Source organism: Corvus brachyrhynchos, unplaced genomic scaffold (genome assembly GCF_000691975.1).
Source record: "Corvus brachyrhynchos isolate BGI_N302 unplaced genomic scaffold, ASM69197v1 scaffold202, whole genome shotgun sequence".
Classification (NCBI taxonomy): Eukaryota; Metazoa; Chordata; class Aves; order Passeriformes; family Corvidae; genus Corvus; species Corvus brachyrhynchos.
The window spans coordinates 4,416,880-4,435,169 of NW_008238132.1; the positions used below are offsets into that span (position 1 = coordinate 4,416,880).

The 18,290-nt window shown below is 40.2% G+C and overlaps 1 protein-coding gene across 1 annotated transcript in view; it reads right to left on the minus strand.

Moving 5' to 3' along the window:
• The window catches only part of EPSTI1 (epithelial stromal interaction 1 (breast)), a 49,635-nt gene that overhangs the window by 25,533 nt on the left and 5,812 nt on the right, over positions 1-18,290 (minus strand). The window contains exons 2-6 of the mRNA XM_017733578.1: positions 13,372-13,430; positions 11,332-11,415; positions 7,394-7,467; positions 6,690-6,773; positions 1,105-1,178 (exon numbers count right to left, since the gene is read on the minus strand). Coding sequence (XP_017589067.1) covers positions 1,105-1,178; positions 6,690-6,773; positions 7,394-7,467; positions 11,332-11,415; positions 13,372-13,430 — 375 coding nt within the window. The remainder of the gene's footprint in view (positions 1-1,104; positions 1,179-6,689; positions 6,774-7,393; positions 7,468-11,331; positions 11,416-13,371; positions 13,431-18,290) is intronic.

Below are 18,290 nucleotides of genomic sequence, written 5' to 3' on the forward strand. Positions count from 1 at the left end.
TACAAGAAAAGCTGAAATCAGTGAGAAAGCTCTAAAATGTCTGTACATTAGAGAACAGAGTCTGGGCACATGATGAAGGAACTGGAGCCACTAGCATGGGACAAAAGTGACTCCTTTAAAGGTCACAGAGGAGGAAAAAGCAATCAATCAGGCTAAGAATACAGGTGAGTAATTTCAGAAGCCAAAGATAAAAAAAGGTAAAGGTGACTAAGTAGCATTGTGTGTTAATTATGTGATAGAATCAGTTTGGATCAGTTAAAAAAAAAATAAATAGGGTAGAGTGAATGGGCAAGGCAGGAACTTCACTGCCAATGAAATTAATTATATCAGGACTTAGGCCGTATCTAAATCTGATATTAAGGAGGTATTCTTGGGAAATAGGTCTTTACAACAGATCTTCACATTTAAGTAGGACTATGCTAAATAGAGAAAGTCCTCATCATTTATTTGTGGGTTAGACTTCTTTACTAATCAACAAAATAAATGGGTGGAGGTGTAATTTAGATTCTGTTTTGATAATTAGTCTTGGATTGAATGATTACATATTGATTCAGTTAGAGAACGAAAGCACAAAGTCATTTTATAATTCACAACTTTCATTTCAAAGTGTATGTTTTAGTAGGCTAAGAGGGGTCTACAGAACAAAATTTCTCACAGAATAAGGTGTGGAAGAGGCTTGAATATTTCACAGAATCATAAAATCATCCATGAAATCTGGATGTCATCTTGTCTTACCCTCTGCTCAAGCAGGGTGACCTTAAGACAGCTGCCCAGAACTTTTGAATATCTCCAAGGATGGAGAATCCACAACCTGCCTGGGTAACCTGTACTCATGTTCAGCCACTCTCAGAGTAAAAAAGTGTTTCTTGATGTTCAGTAGGAATCTCCTGTGGTTCAGTTTTTCCCATTGTCCTGAAGTCAAAAGTTTCAAGTCAAAAAATTGAAAAAAATAGCAACAGAAGCCAAATCCTTCCTGAGCCCCAAACCAGGAAAAAAAATGCAAACAAATAAATTATATTAAATAACAATTAAAAACCCAAACAAACAAAACAGAAGGACAAGTAGATATGGAATTTTAGGTAGTAAGTTTCAAATTTTACTTACTACTTTTGATCTTCAAGAAACATTTTTCTTCTTTGCATTTCTTCTTGTCTTTTTTTAGCTTCAAGTCTCTCTGCCTACAGCATTAAAAACAGGAAAACATACTTGAGGTTTCCAATAAACCAGAAACAAACATCAATTATTTCAATTCCAATATTTCAATATTTTGATTTTTAAAAGATCTATAGCAGTTGGGTACAGAAGTGACCCAATCTCAAATTTAAAGGTATTCACTCATGAACAAACATCTCCTAGTCAAGAGACCTGTTCAAAATAGAAAATGGCATAGTGGTCCTAGTACCCATCTACCCAAAAGGCCTTGTGAGTCTTCCCAGCTGTCATGTCACAGTCCTGCATCTTGGGGTGCAACTGATGCAACCTTGGTCCTTGCAAGAAGGTAGAAGACCCAAGCCACTGCACCAAAGCAGATGATAGTCCTGTGGCACTGACAGTGCAGTGATGTGAGTACACGTAGCTCACAGATCTGACCTGCAGGAGCATTAGGTACTGGTCAGTTGAATACATTCTAAGGAGGATGAAAAGTGGGAGACATTTCTATTTAACCAGCATTTTTCTGCCTCAGACACCATATCTGGTGCAAGAGTCAACCAAACCCTTGACACATAAAATTCCTCTGTAAATCTGGATACCGCACAAATGATTAAGTCCTTTAATATAAAATTGCACATAATTTCCAATGGAAGTATCATCTAACCTGACCAAACCCTAAATTCAAATAGAATAAAACATTGAAATAAAGCAAAAACTAGACAAATTGCTGCAACAGCAATATGCAGTTCAAGCTAAATTCCAGTGAAAACGAGGCCAGCCAGATTTTTTTTTTGGCTCACAGGTTGCAGTTAGGTCCAGTGGGAAGAGCAGTTAAAAGGCAGTTCAGTGTATGAAAAGCACAAATTAGAAGTTCCAACCTGAGATTTCAGCCTACTATATTTTGAGCTCCCACACTGCAGGTGGTGGGGGGATGCTCCAGTAAGAGCTCCCAGGCAGTGATCACAACAAGTCGCATGCAGAGCACAATACAGCCTCGGACTGTCACTCTGCTCATTGCCCATCCTCAAAATGAAAAAAGGTAATTGCTCCGTAACCCAGCAACCAGACATTGCTCTGAACGAAGTGCCCTGGAAATTTCAGACAAAACCTTGCAGAGATGAGAAAGGAAGTGTAGGTGAAAATGGCCCCTTTGGCCAGAGCCCCAAATCAGGGAGAGAACTGATCAGAGGACAGGGAGAACGAGGAGGGGAAAATGTGTAAGGGGGTAAGGGGTGTCAAGAAGAGGGCTGAAACCCCAGCTTCATAATCTTCTTCCTGTCCTGCTATCAAAAACATTTCAGAAAAATTACAATTCCACTGGCAGTTACTCAATTACTTTGCTTTTAGCTATTTCAGGATGCGTATTTTTTAATTGGATAAAGAATGACTGTCTGAAAGAGATTTGCAAAACAAGTGCAAATCCCTCCTTCACATGCACTGGATTAAGAAAAAAATCCTTTCAGATGTCTGCAGATAGGAAAAGAGTCACTATGTTGTGTGATGATATAAACTGCTGGAAGGCAAAAGACTTAGAAGCTGTTATTTGGAAAAAGGCAGTGGGAAGTAAACAAAAGGAAGAAGGCGAATCTCTGAATAAGATGTCCTGTTGTTCAGTCATTTGACATGCAGAGACAGTGACAGAATGTATGTATGTATGTATGACATACTGATGCAATTTAAAAATTTAACCAAACTGTAGTAAGGAGCACCCCTACACAGTATGGGTGAATTTAGAGTGTTCAGGGGATATATCGTTTGCTCCTAACCTAGACACAGATGATGTTTTAGGCTAAAAAAACTCCCATTCATTTGTGCAGCTTTACAATTTACAAGGAAAGAAAGGAAAGAGGCAAAGGAAATGAAATCTTATGGCTTCTGTTATTGTCAAAGGTGATGCTGATACCCTCAAGACACCAGCCATAGCGCCTAGGTTTTTCCCCAACACTGTCCAATACCGCAAGCTGATGCCTTCACCTCTGAAAAAGCAGTGGATGTGGGATCCACCATCACATTGCAAGGCTCCCAAAAGTTAAAAAAAAAAAAAAAATTCAAAAAGTTCCCAAAAAATCCAAAGCTCACAGGACTTGTTGTCTAGCTCCTAGCTAGGGAACAGTGATATTAACTTTGATAAATACAAATCCTCAGTAGCAACCCTGTCTCCCACTACCTGAAAAAATAAGGGAATATCCTACAGCTATTCTACCACTAGAATGGTACCTGAAGAAAACTCCAGCATCTTGAAATGACTCACTTGTGGCTGGTGTGACGAATTTTTACTCTGGAAGTTTACCCTAGGACATCTAGAAAACAGTGATATTAACTTTGATAAATACAAATCCTCAGTAGCAACCTGTCTCCCACTAGCTGAAAATATAAGGGAATATCCTACAACTATTCTGCCAACATAATGGTACCTGAAGAAAACTCCAGCATCTTGAAATTACTTGTGGCTGGTGTAACTAGTTTGCACTCTGAAGTTTACCCTTGGATGCATACAAGTGACAGGCGACAAGATGGGGACATTCTCTAACTAATGACAGTCTTTCAATAGACATTGCCAAGCACTCCACATTTGGCACCATGTTCAAAAAGCCAGGAGAGGAACAGCTGTGATATTGAAGGTAAACACATTGAAAAATGTTAGCAGAAGGTCTGCAAAGTGCCCGCTTTTAATAAATTCCTGAAAAAAAGGCCATTCATGCTGATTAACACAGTCAAATTAAAGAGCACATGATCTGATAAAGAATAAAATGAAATTACAGCTTATCCTAAATAAGACGGTTTCTGAAGATGGCAGGACTGTTTACTATATAATGTAAGAGAAAAAAAAGTTGCATGCAGTAGAATTACTCCGAGCCTTTTCACTTCAAATTGTTTGAATCTTCTAATATTTAGTCAAGACCTAAACTATACAAGGCAAGGCTAAAGGCAGGGTAACAGCAATAGAAATTCAGTGACAGGAAACAGAAATATCCAGTGCAGTGAAGTCATCCAATTTTACCTACAGCACAAATGAAAAAAGTTTAAAAAACAAGAAGCCACGTATCAGCTGCTTGTGAGCACTCAGAGATGATCAGCTTCGAATACCCAAACTCATGCAGCCCACGGTTATGCCATGAACGAACCACAGAAGTCCCAAGACAAGCTGCCTGTCATGAAGTGCATGGGACACTTGAGAACAGAATGAAAAATCTTTCCTTTCTCTGGGAGCTGGAGAGAGACAAGGTAGATGCCAAGAGCACTGGTATTCCAGCACCTAATAACCCCATGGTTAATTAAAGAATGACAGAGACAGGCAGGTGGACTCGTACAGATGGTAAGGCAGACCTTCCATATTTGGGTACTGTTTTGGCAGACGCACAGTTTTCTCTTGTTCACAAAGATAATGGGAAAGTGGATGCTGCTTTTCTCTGTAAAACCAGCATTAAAACAGTAACATAAACAGATCCTAAGTTCACAAGCAGCACTGGCTCACAGTACATCATCCTTACAATCAAGGAAGAGCTGAGCTGAGTACCAGCACCCGTTCTAGTCATTGCACATTAGTCTGTAGGGCTTCACGATTCATGTTTGCTGGCAAAGAAGCTTTCCAGCTGTGAAAGTTCCAGGGCTCCTGCTGATAAAGCTGGCTAGCTATTATCTCCTCTCAGACTGCCACACAATTTGGTTTTTATTGAATGAATAACAACCTTGAGCAAAAGAAGGGCTGGCCAGCAAGAAAAGACGGCCTGTGAACTTGCAGAAAGACATGCTCCCAGCCAGTGCCCTACAGGTGCAGTTGAATACAAATCTATCACTTCAAATAAAAAGCTCCTTTCCTTTGGTAAACAGAGCCCAACGATGGTTGTATAGCACCAGTAGGATCCCTGTCATTCTCAGGTCTTGGGAACCTTTCATCTTTAGGCAGGGTGAGATAGCCAAGTTGACACCTTCTAGCTGCTTTTCAGCATGCTCTTCTTAAACACAGGATTGAATTTTTAATACCTAATCATCGTCCAAGAAGAAATCTTCATCGGCTCAACCACTATTGTGGAAGACAATCTGAATAAACAAATTCAAATTAGGAGTTCCCTTTGAAGCACCTCTGTTTTGTTTGATTGTTTTGTGGGCACATGTTTATTTAGTCAAATTAGACAGTCTGTTTGGCAAAGATGTTTGCTGCAATGTTGCATACTCCTTCAGAAAAAATGGATACTTACAGTTTTACTATCTACAACATCTATAAAGATTTTATAATCTGTGGGAGTGAAGGTAAGGAAATTAAAGAACATGAAAACGAACCTGATACATCAATATATTTTCCGGGTGTAACTAGAAATTACAGCAGTGTTGTAACATTTTTCTTGTCCAATGCCCATGGGCAAACAACATATATTAAATAATTAATCCACTCTCTTTCACTGCTATCATCACTGCTTGTGGAGCTATATATGAGATGGTAACAGCTAATGATATTTTCAGGTGATAATATTTATTGTTCCTGTGAGCTATCATGTATGGGCTTATGCCCAAAGTATAATGCTAACCACTGAAAGACTGGGAACAGATTAATCCTTACCTAGAGGCAATTACAGTTATTTTTGTTTATGCATGCCCTTGTACGCCAACCCGTATCGATGACTTTTTAATTAACTCTCAACATTCAGTTTCTGCACAGAAAATCATTTTTACTGTTGTGGAGACAAAACTTGCAAACCTGAAATCTCCCTTTCTCTCCTTGTTAATGCACACATAAGTACCATGCTCCCTCTCCTTTCTTTTTTCATTTAAATTCCACACTGCATTCTCAAGCAAGAACTACTTGGTTGCCACCAAGGAGACAGAAATGAACTTTTACAAAGGGTTGCGCAGCACAAAGGATGAGAAGATGCTTTGTGAGAATAACTAGAGAAAGCAAACAAATTCAAAATAGTGAAAGAAAATTTGAAAGTGAGCTATCATTGGTGTCAATATGTGGAGAATATTAGAAGGAAGAGCGATCTGACTTGATTAGCAGGACACTTGAGTGGGCAAGCTGCAGAAGGGCTGGAGAGGCAGTCGAATTTCAGGGTGCTCTCAGCACAACGCAGGCAGACTACACTGACCTTTTCATGATTTTGATATCTTTTCCATCATGAAAGGCTGGATTTTCTAGTATTCTTCCCATGTGCACAGGCAATTATGGATTTCTATAAGGTCTTTGCGCCACCTGCTACAATCCAATCTTATAGAGGGAGCTCATGCCAAAGTGAACCATATAACCTGCACACACAATGTTACTCCTGACCTTCATGTTCTCCCCTTCTGCTAACTCGTCCAGGTGCATGCAACTGAAAGGTTGGAGTTTCTGGTGAGCCAAAGGAGCACCCAAGCCCCCAAAAACACCAGGTCAGGCATCCCTCAGTCATCTACAAAGGAGGAGGACTGCATTTCCTAATTCCTCGATACCATGCACGGTTACCACTTAATTTAATTAGCCAGTTCCATGTGGTTCAGCAAAATCAATCATCAAGACATGAACTGTTATATGGCTTCAAGTCTGCAGTAACTAGATTTACCTTTTCTCTCTGAATTGCTTTCTTTTTCAGGATTTCAGCTTCTTCAGCTGCCTTTTTTGCTTTTACATATTCTTCTCTCTTGTGCTGCATGACATAAACATAGGAAGTTATTTTACATATTTATGTATACAAGGAGTACATAAGGCAACTTGACTCCTATGGTGCACATCTTTCAAATCTAAAGTGTGTTTGGGGAAACTTTCTGTAATTTTTTCCCTTAAAATGAGACACTGAGTAATGCAGGCTGTGCAACAGCTACTCCAATATTGGCTTTAAGAAGGCTGGGAAATCTAGGACTGATAAATGGGCCTCCATGCAAGGACTCACACAACTGATTGATAACTTACAAGCATTTATACCTCTTGCAACAGGCACAACATTTCCACATAAGCACGGGATAGAGGGGTACATTGATCAATTAGTCCAAGCATGAGCAGCATGCCGGAAGAGACAGCACGGCATTTAAGTGGCTTTACAACTGTACTGGTTGTTATTTGAGATACCGTCTGTGATACAGATTGGTACATATTTATGGACAGATTTCTCATTTTCTTTGGTTCAGAACATTAGTTTCTGATTTTCTGCTGTTTCCTTCAGGTTTCATGACTTTCTCCTGTCAAGCAGCTGTGAGTTCATTTTATAGTCATATGAAACACTTCATGAAAAGCTTTCTTCCTAAAAAGAAACATTTTTTTCTTACTGACCTTTTTCTGGTATTTAGATTGCATGAGAATCATTTGCTGGTTTTGTCTTACTTTAGCTTCTGATTCGTTTCCACCTTAAAAAAACCCAAAAATATAAATGGCATTTTGTATAAGCATTTTAACTGCAAATGCCAGTCATTTCAGAATACAGCAATATAACAGCTTGGATGTATGCATATACAGGAAATTTTTCATAATTACAGTAGCTGTCTGACATTAAAGAGAATAGATAGGAGACCTTTTCGATCATTTTATTCATCCATCAAAAGCACTTGCCTATTATTTACAGAGCACCCACTGTATCATCCACTCTACCAACAAATATGTCCCTACAATATATGATCAGTTTACTGAGGAACTATTCCATTTTCAGAAAATCAGTCATGCTTTGCAGGTGAGTTTTCATTTTCTGATCTAACTACCCCTACCTTTGCTCAGTTTGTCACACACATACAGTCAGAAATTCTATTGCTAAAAAGTTTCTCTTTTATCAAATTTAGGATCTTGGACTCTGCCAGCACTAATGGGATGCTATCATTTTAATATTTTCTAACTAATGTCTTGGGGCTTGAGGAAGAATCCCCCTTCTGAAATGGAAGTAAAAGCCTTTTCCCACAGACCTCACACTCATATCGAGGCAGTAGAAGCTGTCCTTTTCCAAAGGCACGGACTTGCTTTTGTGAACATCTAAAGCTCTGGCCATAATGTTCAGCCTTCAATAAAAAGAAACAAAAATGCCACAAACAAATAAACCACCCACACAAAGAAAGCGATACTAGGGATGGAGGGAGTGACTTTGATTCTATTACTCTGTTCTATTTTCCAAAGTATTTTCTTGCTTTAGGGAAGGATATAATTTATTCCCTCAGTTGTTGCAAAAACTAACAGCAGCCCTCACTCCATTCTGAGGATGGGGGCTGTATTTTGCCTGTATTTTCATGGGAAGTTCCCCTCTGTGTGACTCCTAATTCAATAGAAGCAGCTAAACCACTCTGTACTACTTAAGGTGCCTGATATCCTGGGCTGTATCAAAAGCAGCATGGGCAGCCAGTCAGGGGAGAGGATTCTCCTCTGGTGAGACCCCCCTGGAGTGCTGCACACAGCTCTGGGGCCCCCAGTATAAGAAGGACATGGACCTGCTGGATTGAGTCCATAGGAGGGCCTCAAAGATGATCAGAGGGCTGGAGCGCCTCTCCTGTGAAGACAGGCTGAGAGAGTTGGGTTTGTTCACCCTGGAGAGGAGAAGGCTCCAGGGAGACCTCCTAGCAGCCTTTCAGTACCTAAAGGCGACTACAAAAGAGCTGGAGAGGGAATTTTTGCAAGGGCATATAGTGATAGGACAAGGGGGAATGGCTTTAAACTGAAAGAGGAGAGATTTAGATTGAATATAATAAAGAAATTTTTCACTATGAGGTGCTGAGGCACTGGCACAAATTGCCCAGAGAAGTTGTGGATGCCCCACCCCGGAAGTGTTCAAGGCCAGGCTGGATGGGGCTTTGAGCAACCTGGTCTAGTGGAAGGTGTCTCTGCCCATGGCAGGGCAGTTAAAATAAAATAATATTTAAGTTTTCTTCAGACCCAAATCATTCTAAGAAATGTAAGACAACTATACTAGACCTTTCAGGAGGAATCACTCTTGTCTAAAGGTAGCTTTCTCCATTTACTAATGGAAGATAACTAATTTTAGGTGCTTTTGTGACATTTAGTGAATGGGAGATCAATTCCTTAAGTGTGGCAACATTTCTATGGACAAAATAAATCCCTAAGATAAGTTCTCAAGAGAGACTGGCCATACAGTATACAAGTAATAACCTTAGAGTAGCAATAAGCATACAGCTGGCATTGTAGAATGTCTCTTCCCCAGGTCTAGAAAATCAAACTTCTGCTTAAACCAGTTTTGAAACCTCTTGGATGCTTAATCTTTCTCTTTTTTTAGCCTTTTACTGCCAAAATTTCTTGTGTGCACTGTATTTTTTTGCATGTACTGATGGACATCGTCTTGGAACAAATATTTTTCTGATCATTACTAGAAATTGCCTAAAGCCTTTCAGAAAGGTTTAATTCATTCAGGTTGGCTTGGCTGTAACACGTCAGATGCTTCACTGAAGTCAGAGTGTGTTGTGATCATACATAATAATACCAGAAAAGAGACCGTTGCATTTATCAGGCATGATTTGTTGCTCCACTCATTGCTTATAGAGGAGAGTGGAACTTGCATCCTTCATTGCTCTCATCTCTCCGTGATGCCTGAAAGTTTGCCAGTCAAATATTACAGTTTAAAGCCAGAATACTTATTTCCCTATGGAAAGCACAAGTGTTAAAAAAACTTCAACTTTAAGAAACTTCAACTTTATTTAGAGATTTTGTTTAGTGATTTGGACTACATGTGTAGTCCCTTAAAATCACTCTGAGAAAATAACACATTATACTTTTTTCTCTTAATGAGTACCTACAGTGGTGACATTAGAGATGCCACTTCAGTTCTAAATTTGTTCCAGTGGAAATGATATGTTCTAATAATCTTCACACCTTAGCTCTTTTCAGAGGCACTGAACACAGTGCCTGTGTCTCAGTCTCCAGGAGTCTAAGTGGAAGCTAGACAGTGACTGAAGACATCATATTTTCTTTCTTTCTTTTTTTTTTTTCCCTCTTTGGTTGCTTCTTTCCCAAGGAAGTTTTTAAATGCAGTAGGGCCAGAGGAAGTTAAGACTCCTGACACTCAGTCACTGCAGCTTTGACAGCACACCCTCAGTCATGCAGCCAGCCCGCACACATTCTGCACAGACACCACACACCAAATTTCTGTTTCCAGATTTCACTTTCTTCAGCAAAAAGCTCTATGGTCTTCTTATGACAGAAGTATGTTGTCTTCTAGGGACTACTCACAAGCAAGAAGGAGATGTTACACATGAACTCACAAAGACTGTCTGGCCACATGACTGCATGTGATTGTGGGAATACAGGGCATTGCCACCACTGCAAACAACTGCGACTCAGCTGCAGGGCAGAACATGTGGGACCAGGATCACCTTTAGCTAAAAACCAGCTCTGGGTTGGAGTCAGTTCAAATTCCTTTGTCTCCCACCTACTGACTATTTTTATACACTGTACACCACTGCAAACTAATCTTGCATAGTCTGGCAGAGAAAGAACTTAATTTGCAGGTGAAGGCAGGCAACATCCTGCACTGAGCACCCCAAATTCTCCTATGACAGCCAAGGTAAGGAAGGGCAGCTCTTCTTTTCTAAAACTTTTTTAAACTAATTCTGAAATATCACTAAATTCAATACTTTATAGTGGTTGCAATTCAAGATATCTCCTATACTTTCTCTCATTCATCTAGAAAACATCTTGGTTATCTTAGCAAACACACCAGTTACATTCAGGGCGTCTTACGTTCTTGCAGCTTTTTACCCTGTTTTTCATTTACTTGTCTGTTTTTATCTTTATAAAATTGGTAACACAGAGCTTCACACACATTTAGTCTGCACATACTGAAGCTGCAGGGATCACTTTGGCCAGCCAGCAGCCACAAAACACACATAGTAAAACAGAGGAGTTTTCTTATGGGTAACTGGAGGGTCTCCAACATGCTGTCCATCTGAACACTACTGACAAGTGTGTGCTCCCTCAGAGACATCAACCACAGAGAGTGTAAACAGCAGGAGGGTTAATCCACCTGTTTTCCCCAAATGTTAGTACAGATTTTCTACTGTGATCTTGACAGATTTCTTGAGTGACAATCTGTGCTGTTTTGTTTCAGAAACATCTTCCTTGCCATGATCATCAGGAAGCACAGAGCACATACAATAGGCTCATGTCAGCCCTTATTGACACTGAGTCTCTTTAATAAGCAGCATGCAAGAAAAAGTGAAAAATATCTCATGTCCTGCAAAATAAAATTTTGCAATTCACATTTGCTGATTTACATGTCTTACCCAGTCTCTGTGGACTCAACGTAATTGGCCCTGGCCTGTGTTCTTTCTTCCATTGCTCCAGGTCATTGAGCTCTTTCTTAGCAACTGAGCAGGCATAAAAAGAAATAAATATATGGAAGTTAGAGGGAATACTAAAAAGCAGCCATTATTGCTAATTGCATGTAATCCTGAAGACCATCCAGGAACAAACTTGTTCTCAAGGGATGCAGACACCCCCACAAGAGGTTACTCAGTCACTGCAATGATCAGCTAAAAAGGTAGTTTCCCTAACTCGAGACTGTAATGGTGAGCAACCCTAGAACTCAACTCCAAAAGTAAAGCCAAAACCAGCTAAGAGACTGCTAATAGACTGCTTTTTGACCCCTGGGAATCCGTAGGTAAGTGCCCCAGTATTTATTCCTGCAGGTAAAGCAGAAGTTACAATTAAGATGTTATTGCTGCATAGAGGGAAATCCTTGTGGTGTAATGCTCCCCAGCAGGGAAATGAAAAGTAATTTTCCCTCCCAGCCACATGCTCCCTAAATAGAAACAGGAGGAATGCATGAATCAGCTTCAAATTAAGGCACTTCAGCATAGGCACCCACATGTGAGATGGGCAGCAAGCTCCCAGTGTAGTCAGTGGAAGTCAATAGAGCCGGGGTGCAGCCATATGCTCTAGGATGGCTGGCTGATTTAACTTCTCTCTTTATTGACTGACAGAGGAAAAAACCACAACAATTCCTTTCAATAGCAAGGCCAACAAAGCCTATGGAAAGAGGAGCTGTGTTTTACACTAGCACTTTGCTTGCTCTAGGAGCTCATTGCACTCCTACTAACTGTATTTCCTAATGGCTGGCTATGGCTATCGGAGGCCGACACCAGCCCTCCTCTAACAGCATAAAGCCAGTATTTGTGTAAGCTTCTAAACAGACCCAAAAGACACAGCTTTTTATTTCACCTTTTAAACAAGCATTTAAGTAGAGACTCCATTCAGTGAGGTCCTATTTCTGCCAGCATCCAAGACAGAAATACTTGACATGCTTCAGACCTTTCACACTGGTGCCACAAAGTGAAAACAGACATTTATTAGAGCAGCAGCACCTTTGTTGTTAACATCACAGTCAGGTCTAAGATGATCTGCTGCTATTCATCCCTCCAGAAGATTTTAGTTTGGTTCATGATAAGTCCATTTTTTTTCTTGCAACCCAAGGAAACCCAACCCATACCAGCCTCCTGGTGAAGCATTTCAGCCAAACTCACACTGTTTGAGAAGAAAGGATTTAATTGCACTGTTTCCTCAAGGACTCAAGACATGAGAAGTGCTGACTCACACTCCTTCAGCTTTCATATCTTGCATAAATCAATGCCCAGGAGTGTAGGACTGCTGTGCTCAGTCACCTCTGTATACAGAATTTATTTCACAACTGACTCTTGCTGTAACTTTGCCAATAAAAGATTTCAACATATGCCTGGTCTTTCTCGTAGAGGTTCAGGGTGTTCCTGCTTAGCTACTTTCACCAGCAAGACTCAAAGCCAAGCAAAAGTGAATACTTTCAATCTAAAATGACTTTTACCAGCTTGAGAAAAGACCCACCTACAATCCTTAAATGCATATTCAAGAACCAACAGCAGCTGCAGTTGCTTTTGTTTCCACATGGGAGTATTTTCAAAAATATTTCTTATTTATATTTTTGTTCTTCCTCCTCCTAACCCAGAGACTGTTCAAAGTTCTCTGATATTAATTCAATCCTGTAAAAGTTGGATAGAGCTAATTCCAGCATAGTCTTGTAGAAGCCATCTTGAACAGGTCCAGCACTGAAATTACCAAAACCCTTCTGAACAAGATTTATTCTGCATGAAGTGAAGTCAGATGATGAGTCAATCTTCAGAAAAGCTACATGAGGATGGAGAATGCTCACAGCACTGGCTTCACTGTCATAGCTGTACATATAAAAGCATTGTAAAAATGAGGATAAAAGTTGCAAGAGCAATAAAATGCACAAAGCCCTAAAGTTATTCAAGTAGAAATAATGTATTATTATATTAGACAATTCGACTTACTTTGCTGCAACTGTTTTCTTCTGGTTTCATTTGGAGTTACCAGGACATATGGGCCAACACTAAAATGAAAGAATACACTCTTATTTTTCCTGTTTACACAAAATCAGGACTACAATGAGTTCCTTCATCTGCAAAGTCAGTTTTCTGCTGTTGTAGCAAACAGCTTCATATAAAAACTAGTATTTATTCTGATTCAGCTCCTCAGAAATTTTTGGTAAGTACTCTAGAAATACTTGTTATATTTGGAATTGGCAGCAGATAGCAAGCATAATATTTTCAGAAACTTTTAGCATAGCCTTTGCTATTCATATTCAAGTTTTGCTCTAGACTCCTGACCTCAAATCTTATGCTTTCCAAATCAAATCACTTCCTTGAATCAAAGTGCTCCATGTGGAAGACCACTATCTACTGGGAAGAGCACTGGTGCTCGCAGTCCCACCCCTTACCTTGTAGGCACCAAGCACTTTGTGAACTCAAGCAGCCTGCTCAAAAGTTGTTCAAGGAGTGTGCAAAGTCACACTGTTTGTGATGGACTCAGGTGACTTAGTCTCAGACTGAGCCTCAGTTTCCTTGTCAGTCTTTCATTTTCAGGCACCAGGAGCTCCTTGGGCATATTCATATTCATCTTGCTGTCATGCGGAAGGTGCAACTCACTGAATCAGGACAAGGGCCCTGTTTTGCCAGACTTAATTCAAAATGCAGTTGCTGTCTCAAGGAGCTATCAATCTAACGTGACAGCAAAGAGGCAAGACTGGGTTCAGAGTGTATTAACAGACTTGAGGTGATCAAAAGAGTGATGAAAACACATCAGTTCCACTTGGAGAAGACAAAGGGTTTTATCTTCATGGTGTATAGTGTGGGTAGGAGTTTACATGGCTCCTGCTCAGCAGAGGCTGTGCCACGGCAGTGCAGGTTTACTAGAAATGCACTAAGGAGAAGTTACCCCCACACATCAGAGTCTTGGCAGGGTTTTATATGCACATGTGGGCACAAAAATTTCACACGTGTGAAAACACGAGGAGAAGAACAGCCAGCAAAGAATAATTAGGGGTGAAGGCTGAGCCTCTTAAGGAAGGGTCATATGGAGTGGCTAGAGGACAAGCTAGTAAGCAGAGAGAGCAGCTGGCAGTGGAAAAGTAATGAAACAATAAGGCCCAATACTTAGGCTTAAAAGGGGAATGAAAATCATGCAAAGAGATCAAAGTGCCCAAAGCTGCCTGCTGCCGTATCACTGTAATTCAGGGTTTGGTAAGAGTATTTATATCCAATTACCTCTTTCTCTTTGAAGACTTATTCTAGGAGGATGTGGATTAATTTATGAGATTAAACTAGTGAAGATAGAGCCGTGAGCTTTAATGGTGCCATTTAATACGATCCTTTCCCTTTCTGCCAGCACACTCTGGTGCCCCTGAGACGGTGAGACTGTTCTGCACGTCTCCACCGAATCCCAGACCCTTAAAGGCAGGAGTGAAGAGAGCAGCAATACCCCACTGGCATTCACCACACAACTGCAAACATTACTTAAAAGAAGCTTTGACAACACATCTCGCTTATGGCATAACACTCCCCATCAGTGAAGTTGTTTCAGATTTTTCTCTATTTGATTGAGTAGTAGCATTTCCAATTTATCCCAAAGTGCCTTTAACAAGCTGCTGCACAATTTATCTGTTTCAAGATTTTTTGTTGTTGTTTCAGATATTAAGATCATATTTCTCTCAAGTTCATAAACAAAAATTATTGAGTACCTTTTAAACTCCCCTCCCTTCCCTTTGGCAGTGATAAAAGTGGCTGAAATTGTGGGTTGCAATGCTACATATCTTCCCCCCACCAAAAAATCAATCAGTGCATCTAAGATATCACGCTGCTTCACAGCACTAGAGGGCAGAAGAGCTTTTATACCATGTACTTTGATGACTTCAAACAGTGTTTGTCTGGTTGATTTCTTTTAAGTTATAATCAAATTTTTCAAAAAAGAAGGGACCTCTTCTTGTCTGAACATGTATGAGAAATCACGGTATCAGATCCATCCCTTTTGCCACGAATCATTTCCTTTATCTGCTTCTGCTTTTTGGCTGGAAGGCTTAGACCCCAGGAGGCCAGGTGGGGCCCACTCTTCAGATACCTGACCATAGCCTCATCTTCAGAAATTCAGGACTGTACATGAAATATAGCAAAGATCAATGAGTTTACGAAAGACATAGAGGTGACAGTACATTTACCAGCTGTTTTCCAAAGAGCAGATTAAGAGTCATTGTGTTCAAAACAGTGCTTATTTAAAACTCAAATTGGTTTCCATTTTATTGAAATAAAGCCGAAGAAAATGAGGATGCCAAGTCTCCAGTGTGGGAGGGAATGGGAGAACAGGACACCAACTTTTGTCTGTCTTTTATCTAATGCTTTGTTTTAGTTATTATTAGAAATTAAAAGACAAAAAAAAAGGGGGGGGGGGCAGTTGAGTTTATTGAGTTTATCTAACTTTATAGTACTCATCTTGGTCTCTGGAAAGATATTTTAGAATGTAGATTTGGGTGCTGGGATCAAAAATGGCCTTAAGCTGAAGGAGGGCAGGTTTGCATTACATACTAGGAAGAAATTCTTTACTGTGAGGGTGGTAAGGCACTGGCACAAGTTGCCCACAGATGCTGTGGATTCCCCATCCCTGGAGGTGTTTAAGACCAGGTTGGATGGGGCTCTGAATTTGGTCTAGTGGCAGAATTCCTGCCTATGGCAGGGGGGTTGGAACGAGATGACCTTTAAGGTCTCTTAAAGAACCATTCTATGATTCTCTGATCAGGGGGAAGGAAGAGTAAGTACATGGTAAACTTCTTGTGGGAGGGGTAAAAATCAGGGTACAAACTGGTTCCTTGCCTTTTTACCCTACAGGAGAGGAGCCAGATGAGCTGTTGCCTGAGAAACTCCACCTGCCCTACCAGTTCTAAAATCCACACCTAATATCTGTCATTTTCTTGAGATTCTTTTTTCTAAGGAGAGAAAGTTAATGCAAAAACCCACCACCAGCTTTCACTTCGTGTTTTTATCCAGTTTGCAGGATATTGTATGTCATTTCTTTGTTCAGGCAAAACCTCTGATCCAGTTAAGCCTATAAAACCTGCTACAGCCTGTCAATTTAATATTCCAGTCAGTTTCTGGGTTGCCACAGTAGCCATAAGTCTGGAGCAAATTATCCTTCTTACCTGGGGAGCAATTAAGGAAAAGTGAAGATTTGAAGCTATCAGTGGTGTGCAGAATTTTGTGCTTTATATCAATATATGAAGTGCTTCAAAATCCACAGACAGAAAAGATTATAAAGAATGTAACTTTATAGTTTCACTAATAATGATTCTAATTGTTATAAGAATTAAGCCTATCTTTGAGGTAGGGTTGTTTTATAAATACAAATACAGAAGTCACTGGAAAGGGGAGAAAGAACATCTTACCCCAGTTATAGCTCTTCAAAAAGAAAAATCATCTTCTGCCTTTATGGATCATATTATTCTTGATGAGTATTTTTTGTTTTATTTTCTCCGTAGAAAATGGGAATGTATTGACTCATTACACAGACTGAACAGATATTAATGAGAGTAGGAAAGTTATAACCCAATAAGAGAATGTATCTATATTAAAATTAAAAAAAAAGGAACCTCCTATGATTTTTCAAGCAGATACACATAATATACTGCAGTCATGGGATTATAAATTCCTATATACCAATATATCATTGTGGTTTAGCCCCAGCCAGTAACTAGGTACCACATGGCTGCTCGCTCACTCTGCCCCTCGTGGGATGGGAGGGAGAATTAGAAGGTTTAAAGTGAGAAAACTCATGGGTAGAGATAAAGACAGTTTAACAGGTAAAGCAAAAGCTGCACACACAAGAGAAGCAGGACATGGAATGCATTCGCCACTTCCCATGGTCAGGCAGGTGTTCAGCCATCCCCAGGAAAGCAGGGCTCTATCATGTGTGATGGTGACTTGGGAAGACAAACACCATCAGTCCAAATGTCCCTCCCTCTCTCCTTCCCCCAGCTATATAAGCTGAGCATGATGCCATATGGTCTAGGATACTCCTTTGGTCAGCTGGGGTCAGCTGTCTCCGCTGTGCCCTCTCAAAACTTCCTGTGCACCCCCAGCCCACTCTCTGCTGGGGTGGGAGGCAGAAAAGGTCCTGCCTCAGTGTCAGCACTGCTCAGCTGTAACAAACACATCCCTGTGTTATCAACACTGTTTTGGTCACAAATCCAAACCATAGCCCCACAGCAGCTACTATGAAGAAAATAAGTTCTATCCAGCCAAAACTAGTACATACAGAGAGATATATAAAACATTTCAGTCAGGAGAAACATACAATACAGTCATAGATAATCTGCAATGATATTTTACACTTTGAATGATCAGTTACATAAGGAACACCAGGTCTGAAAATTTAAATTCTGAACCATATATGTAAGTCTACTCTTCTAACTAGCTCAAGGACACTTTTTCAGTGCTTTCAAAGCATTGACCATAGCAACTTTTGTTCTACTTTCTTTCAGGTTTGTATAAAATAGTTTATTTCTGAAATGGAAAAACCACTTGAGGACTGCTGTTCACCAGTAATATTTTTTGCAGAGCTTTGCTCTTCAGTTTTTTCTCAAGTCCACTCCAGCCATCTACCACAGGAGAGATTTTCAAATGAAGTGTGAAATAGTTTAAAGAGTTACAAAAGGAATGGCTGTTATAAACTATTTCCAGTCCCACAGTGTTTTATACTGTGGGTGCATTGGTACATGAACATCACAGAGCTGAAAGCCAAATATCTTGCTCTGCTGGGCAAAGTGCTCTGTATGACAAAATTAAGGAGAACACTGTTGGAGAGCAACACAAATGACTAAAGCTTGGGAAGAAGACCAGGGCAGATTCAGTCTGAGGAGGAACCTAGG